Source organism: Musa acuminata, chromosome BXJ1-5 (assembly GCF_036884655.1).
Source record: "Musa acuminata AAA Group cultivar baxijiao chromosome BXJ1-5, Cavendish_Baxijiao_AAA, whole genome shotgun sequence".
In the NCBI taxonomy this organism is placed as follows: Eukaryota; Viridiplantae; Streptophyta; class Magnoliopsida; order Zingiberales; family Musaceae; genus Musa; species Musa acuminata.
The window spans coordinates 6,080,001-6,089,700 of NC_088331.1; the positions used below are offsets into that span (position 1 = coordinate 6,080,001).

Genomic DNA, 9,700 nt, shown 5'->3' on the forward strand with positions numbered 1-9,700 from the left:
ACATATGATCAACATAATTCAGCATCCATCAGTTCTTTTGAAAACCTCAATCAAAAGCATCATTGCCAATCCTTTAATTTGATTCCCACTTATGGCCGTGTTATTTCTCTGCATATCACAGCACTCACTGGATTAACCTTAGTCTATGACATGATTACTGGATAGGCTTATCAAACCTGGCATGTGACATGGTGTTATGACTGTTTGGAATACAATCAGTCTCATGCAAAGGACTTTGTGCTGTATCAATAGCTCTATTGTTCCATAAACATGTCCTACATTTGATCTTCTTCACATATTAGATTCCCTCCTCAACATCCAGGATAGACATCATTTTGTTTCAAATCATTGTATTTCCACACCAACCCCAACAAGTTGAGACATTATAGATTATTGTTGTTATCCTTGTATATCATCATTAAATAAGAAATGATCAATTCAGCATTTTGTTCTAGAGATTGTATTTCTGCTAATTGCCAACGGAAAATATGATTAATTTTGGCAATATTCTCAAGCACTATTTATCTGAATTATGATTATGGTCCTAATCTTTACCTTCTCAGTTAATCTATATATTTTTTCATATCTCAGACATTGATCTTAATATAAGATGCCTATTCGAGCTTGGAATAGCTGGTTATCTCATATATTATAAACCATATTTACTCGTAAGCCTAGATTAGTCATAATCTGCATTTCCAAATTTTTGATAAGAAAAATAATTGAAAGCCTCGTATGGTACATTCTAACTTTAATACTCCTTTTAGTCAACTCATATTATGCATCCTCTCTTTACAATGTGATTGTTTGCCGAATTAATGGTCTCGATGGGTGATTTGTACTATGGCAAACTTAATTGAACCATTTGTGGGCATACTTATCCCCACTATCTGTTGATGTTTTCTTATCCTTAGCTTAATATTGTTATATATAATTGCTTATAAAAAAATATATGATTACTTGTTGGAAGGCAGGATGATCTTTCACTCTTAAGTATGGTCGAGAAGTGTCAATGCTATGGCCCCAAGTTTTTTCACTCTAAGTATGGTACCTGTTGAAGTTCTTCTAAGGTTCTTTAGACTTGCCATCTGCACACTTTCAACCTTTTCAGATAAGTTGATTTTGACTACTATTGTAGATTCATCGTTGGTACTTGGTAGTTGGTACATACAAATGATGCTTTGGCACTAACTTCTCCTTAAAAGTTCTTGTGGTACAGCATATCCACCAGATAATTGATAGTGTTTTGGACGTGAATATTCAGACAGGTGAGGTGCATTAGATTAACTTGACTGTTGCATCTCCTACACAATGGTAGAGCATCTCTCATCATAGACTACATCTGAAATTTATCATTACTTCAGGTGGGGTTCTCTTTTTCCTTATAGGTGGTGTTTTTCTAAGGTATATAGAGGACATTACTATTTGTGCTTTTCTTGATTTGTAATGTCACCCCAACATGTCCGTCTATCAAATCGTAAATGTTATTTTCGTTTATATGAGGAAGAATCAAATGAACAGTTAGTTTGAAGAGGGATTGCAACATGACTCTCATTCATAGGTCAGGCTTTTTAGGTAAGGTTATTTGGGCAAAATTCCTGATAGTTTTCAACTGAATTATAACTGCTGTTGCAGGAACTTTGTTGGCCTTAGGGGTCATGGAGAAGAGGATGTCTATTTATGGATCCTTATCAAAACCGTCAACTATGAGAAGCTGACATTTTGAGGTTTTACAATGCCAGACCTTAGTTGCCGAGCCCATCTGGAGTTAAACATATTACAGCAAGACAATGCCCAGTGCAACAATCTATGATTTGGAGCCTTCACTATTTGAACTTGAACAAGGCATTACGTCAAGGTTGTGCTGTATAACCCTTAGATGTAGCTTCTCTATTCTTGGGTGCTACATGCGGCATAGATGACGCCAATAGCATTGGTGATGATGGTCATGGATCATTAGATAGATACTATGATGATTTTGCAATGAAGACAATATATTATATCCATTTTCTGTGGTTGCTTCATAATCTTTTGCTCTAAGTATGAAGCAGAGAGAGAGAGAGAGAGAGAGAGCGCGAGTGAGAGAGGGCAGTATTCTTTTCAATCTAAAGACTTCTTTTACTGATCTAGGCCTGCCAACTCTTTATGTGATCCTTCATTCCCTTGTGCTTGTCTAGAGCTGGAACCAATTGTTAGGGAATGCATGAGTCTATGAAAATTTTGTTTATTCTTCTTTAGCAGATCTTTTAGGATGAGGCCTGATATTTCTACTGGATTTTGTGAGGAAAAGTTTGCCCTGGCTTTGAGTTGGTAGGCATTGGCAGCAATACTTCCATATTTTAATTGGCATCATGTGATGTTCTGGCCAGGGATACTTGTGAAGATTCTGCATGTGGTTCCAGGGGTATTTGAATCCTTCTGCTCCACTGGATGTGAGGATCAATGTTTCTCCTTTTGACAATTGTTAACAGGGTTAACATGACTAGATCAGATGGAAGTGAAAGGCCTGAAGACATCTTGTAAGGAACGTGTCTGTTGGCATCTGAGCATCATTAACAGAATCACAACTACAACAGCTGCATGTCAATTGCTTCATGACATGTCGTCATCTAGTACTGTGGGATTTATTGGAGCTGCAGTGCATTAAGCAGGATTTTTTTCCCTCATCATGTGAACAATTCCATGATGTTTAAGGTTTTGTCACATTGCTTTTAGTAATGGTGGCTAGACTTCTTATAGGAGGTCTTGTTACTGATAACTATTTCATATTTCTCTGCCTTTTGTAATGATGAGGTATCAGATGATGTAATTGAGTTTGTAACAGAACTATGATAACTGAAGCTAAATTTGTTGAGTCATTACTCATTTGAAAAATCTACAGAAGGTTATTTTTTGGAGTTAGAGCAACACATTACTTGTACAAAGTTGGCAACTTGGCATTATCATCTATCCTACCATTTGATTAAATGGTGAACAGGATCTTTGAGGTATTTAACAAGTCAAATGATCTATGTTAGACATCCAGAGGATACAATTTTAGTCTATACATAGCTGTGGCATTAGAAAGTGGTACTCTTAGCACCATCCTTGGACTCTTCAATATACAGTATTTGCTCAGTCTGAAGGTTGTGCAGTGACTTGTTCTTATTCTTAATTGAATCGGTAAAATTCATATCAGATGCTTACATTTATGATATGGTGACCTTTTGCATCTTTGTTATACTGTGAATCAAACAATTAGGTGTACATATCTTAGCATTTTAATGTAATTATGAAAAAGCGAGACCAACCAATCTGTCCACTATCATTGTTTGGTTGGGAGTAGCTTTATGGTGAAAATATTTGGTATTTACAATTCAAATTTATTATGTATGGCTACTATCTGTAGTATTCTAAAGCAGAGTATTTATTATAGTCTGAATCGATTATAAAGCAGAGTAGCAAGTATAATCCGTGCCCCTTTAAAGTTCCTGAATATCATATTTACATTGTAAAGTTACAAATGTGAACATGTCGTGTATCTTCTTGAGATAGAGTCTCTGTATAAACCCTTTAGAAATTCTCTGTAATTTCCTACGTTTGGAAAGGAAAGCAAGGGGATTTTTTTTTTCCTCTCTTCTGTTTGTTTTGATTTCTTCATTTCTGAAAGAGTATGACAAGGAATAATTATCTGCTTCAGTTGGATATGCATGTATTATTGTGGACAAGCTTTTGATTGGTACTTTCTCTTGTCTCTCGATGACAGAATATTCTACATGTTTATCTGTTCATACTCTTCTTTAGCCTATTTCTTAAGTGAAATGCAACTTTTCAATCTTTCTTCTATTATCATTTTGAATTTTATAAATTTAAGTCATTCTTAAGTCCCTCTATCATCCTTGACTTTTTTTAAATTTATAATTTTTCCCTTTATCAAGAACTATGGTGGAATTGGTAATTGTCCAAGTTCTGTAAGAAGACTAATATAAGTGTCAGGTGTTTTTTGTCTTCCGTTGACTGATTACTGATAAAATATATGTTTTCTTTTTGTTGTCAATTCTGTCATTTGCTCCTGTTGCTTATATCTTCTAGTGGTTCAGCATTTTACAGTTGGCATTTGGGAGTCCTCTTTTCATCATATTTATTTTGATATGCAAAATGCAATTCCTTATAGGCTTGCAGAATTTTCTTAATGTTTTTTCACTTGTATCTTGTGATTAATTCACAGTTTACTTTGCCTTGGTCTTTGGAAGTATGGCTGATACACAATTGATTCCTTGAATACATAAGAATATGTAGGTATAATTATACTATGTTTTTGCTACATATTTTTATATTAACAGTACTCTTCTGGTAGGTGAGAGTCACAGTCGATGTTGTCATATTGAAGTGACAGGTTTTTTTACCTTGTTTAAAGGGCACTGGAGTTTGGACAGGATTAAAAAAAATTATTTGCAACTTTGTATCTTTAATTTTTTCTATCATCTTTAGTTCCACATCAATATGGAGATGCCAGTTGATAGTTGGAAACATGCAACCTATAAGTGTCTGGGGCAAGAGCAAATCAGTGTCTTATTAACATTTACATGTTATATGCTCTTAGTTTCTGGTAGTACTAATCCAAGTGCAATGTGTTTTTCATATATGTGATAGCATCCATATGTGTGAAATAACATCATCAATTTAGAAAGGAGTTGAAAATGCAAATAATAAGCAAGGAAAAAGGGACTAACATGCACAATTTTGTGTTTTATCAATTACATGCATTTATTACCTTCTGTTGCATCATGTATTCTTATTAATTCATCATGCAGAAAACATATATTTGTCTTTGTGCAAGATGTATTTTTCACTCTTTAGAGGCAACTTCTGTAAGTGGCTGATGTTTGTGACAAATATATTATATTACTGTTATTATAATTCCCTGGCCAAGGCATTTTTAAGAATATGGGATATATAATTTGAATCATAGATTTATTATTCTTGGTGTTCCATTCTCAAATTATTGGAAAAAAATGCAGTTTCATATTAAGATAATAAGTAATCATCAAATAATCAGATTTATTCCTGATTTTCCAAGAAATGGGGTCCCTTTTCTGGCTTATAGTGCCATGATAGGGGAATTCTAAAGAAACTAAAATAGTTGCAGAATGTTTTTTTCTCACATTGGCTGGGACTAATGAACTTCAGGGGTTCGTTTTTGAAACTCTTTTTACATATATACATATATTCAGGTGGCTGCTTTGCACATAATTGAACAGATACTTGTGATGGCACTAAGGTTAGTTTGGAACTTTAATGAGGTTGTGCTGAAACAAAATTAAGCATAGTTTAGAGACTTTAGACATCCAGAAGGAATTCAACGAAGATATGGTGTTGCTTGGCACTGAATTTCACTGAACACATTTGTCCAATCAATAACAACGAATTAGAGATCCTGATTTTGGCATTCTGGTAGATGCAGAAACATTTCCTACTTAATTGACTTATATCAACAAATAAACAAGACAAAGGAGGATGCATCTGATCACAAGGGGATACATAGTTGCTGTTGGGATGTTCTGCAATATCTAGGCATTGCCAACATTAGTTGGCAAAAAAAGTTATGTTTGATTATTCCGTGTTAGACATCTTCCAAGACACTATACACAGATATATGTAGCAGTAACCATTTGTTATTTGTAAGTGATATCTTTTACCTTTTTTTTCTTCTCTTTGGACAGCATTGCACGTTCTATGTTTTATTGATTAATCACGTATTGGATTGTTGTTGGCCTCTTATGGAGCTCAAGGACATTTCAGCCTGCCAGAGAAACTTAAAGTGGCTAGTTTGCTGCATTTTCGTGAAAATTTTCTAGGACTGTCTATAATCCATACTTGAAGATTGATCAAAGTATCTAGTTGAATCTGTATGTGTTCTCATATATTTACATCTGTTAGGCTTTGTTTAAGTTGCAAAAAAAGGGGCAACTTAGCTCTTTGAGAAATTAGAGGTTTTCTTCTTGGCCTTCAGTTCTATTATTTGTCATCTAGATGCAAAGTGAGATATCACAGTAGTATCAAGGTTTGTGGTCTCTGCTGTTATGTCACTTTACCAAGATTCTGTCCTATTCTGTTGTAATGAGTTAATCAACACAGCATTCAGCATACGTAATTGGAATAGTTAATATAGTAAAAAATTCAGTATCTCCCTTTCTCATAAAATAACTAAAATCTTATGTAGAATATGGAATTCAAATAAAATATATATTGAATAAGAGGTGCCTTTTCTGTTTATACAGTTAAATAAGTTTGAAAGTATATAAGGTTGTGCCACACCAGTGGCAGCTGAATCAAGGAATCAGACTTTTTATTGTGCCCTTTCGTACCTTACAATTGTTAGAGATGTAGTTATTTTTCTGATAGAAGTTGCTTAAGATGCTTAACTGTATAGTATGTAATAAGTTCAGTAGATGTATTGTTGATCTTTATTATGGTAAATTAGTTCTACAAATTTGGATCTCACCTAAGCTTACCATTTGAGGATCTTGTTCTGTGAACACTTCTAACCAAGACTAGCTTTTTCCCTTGGTTGTAGTCATTATTCACTTATAGAGAGCAGGAAAGGTGCCAGGTGGGTGGGCAGCACAAGAATTAGGGCACTGGGGTATGTCGACCGAGTGAGAGAGAGAATGTTAAGGGTTTCTAAACTTTGGTTGCTGCAACCAATGTTCATCATCATTTGTGAACTTTTTATAAGAGATTATTGGCCATTGAAATGTTATATCTGGCTATTTCTTTTCATACATTGTTTTCAGTTTTTACCAAAAGTTTATGTTACATAAATATTATCTTGGCTTTAAGTAATCTTTTGTTTGTGATACTCATTAAGAGCATGGTTTTGAATGATCCGATAGTTGTTCTGATACAAATTTCTTGTTTATTTAAAAATTTTGTATATGTTTAATTACCTTTCGATCTTTTTTCATGGCCTTATGAAAATTTTTTATTGCCCTTGGAAGTGCTATATTCTGGACCCTGATCAGAGATTTATTTATTGCATATGCACCATACTAACTAGTTTACAAGCTTTTTTTCTTAGGTATGTTTTTCAAGCCACACTAGGAGTCTAAGAGACTAAGACTACTTTTATTTTGCAGATTTCATTCTACTTGTGATTTGACGCAAACAGCTAGTATGGATCATAGGCACTTAACTAGTCAAACTCAAATGTCTGAATTGGATGACGAGCGAATTTGGAACCATCCACAGCAAGATGGTCTATTGAACTTGGGTAATTTGCACAATTCCAAGCATCATTAGTTTATAGCTTCTCAATCTATTAAAAAGACCGAAAGAATTAAATGTTTTAATTTTAATTCCAGGAAATGGCTCATTTGTGTTTCCAGCTAACAATGTGGCCTCCAATGGGGTTAACCCTGTGACTTATTTCAACCCTACTTTGAGGGCAAATGGCATCCAATCAACAAGTTTTAGTTCTGAGGTTCCGAGATATGCAACAACTGTTACAGGAACGTCTCGTGATCCTTGTATGCATCTTCCATCAGGTGGAAGCACAAGTCAACCTACACACCATTCTGTTCATCACGGATCTTCCTATAACCAGCATACATTGAGGGAAGGGGGTAGCATTGGCAATCCATTAATGGACCATGAAAGAGCAACCTATAAAAGGAAAAACCCAGGAAGCTCCATGCCTCCTGACAGAGGAAACAGGAATGGATATTATAGTGCTGGAAGTTCTTCTCAGTGCTGGCACCCGTATCATGTCAGCTTTGTCCACAGTCACAGGAATGACAATGCATCAAGTTCTCAGGAAGGATCTCAAAGGAATGTCAGAAGTCGACGTGGTAATGCCATTCACCTAGAAGACATCTCACCTTGGATCAGTTCAAGTAGCAATGGCTCTCATCATAATAATTCAAATGCAAATACTCTGGGCGCTCACATGGTGGGACACTGGAGCCATACTCCTGTATCTATGCAACCTAATGCGAGGGTTTCTTCTTCAGGTTTTATTTAATTTATAGTTCTGTACTTTTGTGTTTTTTACTCTATTATCTTTCTCCGGGGTTGCATTAATGCTAATTTATATTTTTACTGGGTCCATGAAATTGCAGAGATAGGCTCCTTCAATCATGGTATAAACCAGTCTTATGTAACAAGTCATGCCACTAATAATAACTTGGAGACTGATGGATTATATAGATCCAATCTTACACCTTTTCCAACTCCTGGTCCTTCTGCAAGAGGCCTGGCAGTTGGTCCAAGTGGCTATGGTCAAAGAACAGCATACAGAGCCAATCCGAGCTACCCATCCATGGGTTTGGCACCTACTCCTGAAGATGTCGGGCTGCCGAGGATGGAACCTGCTGTGCCCCCGAGGTATTCCACACCAGTTTCTATAGCACGACAGAGTAATGAGAGGAGTGGAAGAAGGAATCGGTACAACCGATTCCAATCATTCCCAAATGAGGAAAATGCCCGTGTTAGACAGATGGAGGTGAGAATTTCAGTTTGAGACTTATTGTTTGTTCAGTCCATTCCAATGATATGTCACCCATTAGCTACCACAGAGATTGACTAGTCATGCATCATCACTGCAGGGTGTAGCAATGATGGGTAGACAGATGGAGGTGAGAATTTCAGTTTGAGACTTATTGTTTGTTCAGTCCATTCCAATGATATGTCACCCATTAGCTACCACAGAGATTGACTAGTCATGCATCATCACTGCAGGGTGTAGCAATGATGGGTCACCCGACCTTGTACGATCCCATGCACATGTTTGATCAGCACCATGGCATGAGACTAGACATAGATAACATGAGTTATGAGGTAATAAAGTGCTTGTTATTTCATCTTATATTCTTTTGGAATTGTTCATTCGTCATATCTAGTTCCGGTGTGTCTGTACAGGAACTGCTTGCTTTGGAGGAGAGGATAGGCGATGTCAGCACTGGTTTATCTGAAGACGCCATCAGAACAAGCTTGTCTGAGACAATATACTGCATGTCCGATCGATTTCAAGATGGCCAGGATGAGGATCGCTGTGCGATATGCCTGGTAAATTTATCGAACCAATTCATCAAAGAGAGATAAAAGATGCTTTCGGTAATGCTTGTCTTTTTGGATTAATCTCGACTCTGTGTATGAACAACAGGAAGCATACGAAGATAGAGATCCTCTTGGGCAGCTGAGCTGCAAGCATACGTTCCACTCCAGCTGCATAACGAAATGGCTATCGATCAAGAACGTCTGCCCGATCTGCAAAGCCTCAGCCTTGGAAGATACACCGAAAGGGGAATGAACAGCTGCTAAGTGTCTTCCAGTCATTCTTCAAATTTGTAAATATATTTTCTGCGAAGCATTCATTATGTCTAAATGGGTGCCTGCAAAGTCAAAAGAAACTTCTTCTGGTGAATTGCCAGTGAAGCTTTAGTTTCTATAATTATCGAAATTTAATGATCAGTATTCTGCAAGATAGTCTTTTAGAATGAACTCAACATTCTTTTTCCTCCCCACCATGGTTGGCTGTGTGATATCACTTCATCCATAAAGACAAATCAAAACTAAACTAAATGTTCATCCATCCATCCATTGATCCAAAAGCAGCATCACAGGACTCCTACTCGGAGCCCACTAAATTAAATGCATTGGTTCTTGCAGCATTAAATAATGACGCACGTGATCAAGTGAACAATGACACAACCAAACCAGC

The 9,700-nt window shown here is 36.2% G+C and overlaps 1 protein-coding gene and 1 long non-coding RNA gene across 9 annotated transcripts in view; one reads left to right on the forward strand and one right to left on the reverse strand.

The window, feature by feature from the left end:
* Window positions 1–9,461, forward strand: part of LOC135673346 (probable E3 ubiquitin-protein ligase HIP1) — a 10,973-nt gene extending 1,512 nt beyond the window's left edge. For 2 of the 8 annotated variants that reach the window (XM_065182236.1, XM_065182238.1), the window contains exons 2-8: window positions 7,119–7,252; window positions 7,344–7,991; window positions 8,100–8,482; window positions 8,586–8,615; window positions 8,719–8,817; window positions 8,899–9,045; window positions 9,143–9,461. In XM_065182236.1, coding sequence (XP_065038308.1) covers window positions 7,156–7,252; window positions 7,344–7,991; window positions 8,100–8,482; window positions 8,586–8,615; window positions 8,719–8,817; window positions 8,899–9,045; window positions 9,143–9,289 — 1,551 coding nt within the window. In that variant the 5' untranslated portion in view covers window positions 7,119–7,155 and the 3' untranslated portion in view covers window positions 9,290–9,461. Of the gene's footprint in view, window positions 1–1,680; window positions 6,626–7,118; window positions 7,253–7,343; window positions 7,992–8,099; window positions 8,483–8,585; window positions 8,616–8,718; window positions 8,818–8,898; window positions 9,046–9,142 lie in introns of those variants that run through there. The other 6 variants (XM_065182235.1, XM_065182237.1, XM_065182234.1 and 3 more) reach the window with 6 other exon arrangements.
* Window positions 1,121–1,884, reverse strand: LOC135673348 (uncharacterized). The gene is made up of 2 exons (XR_010513286.1): window positions 1,745–1,884; window positions 1,121–1,687 (listed from the first exon to the last, which is right to left on the reverse strand). It is a non-coding gene; the product is annotated as an uncharacterized LOC135673348 (long non-coding RNA).
* Window positions 9,462–9,700: the final 239 nt, after the last annotated feature.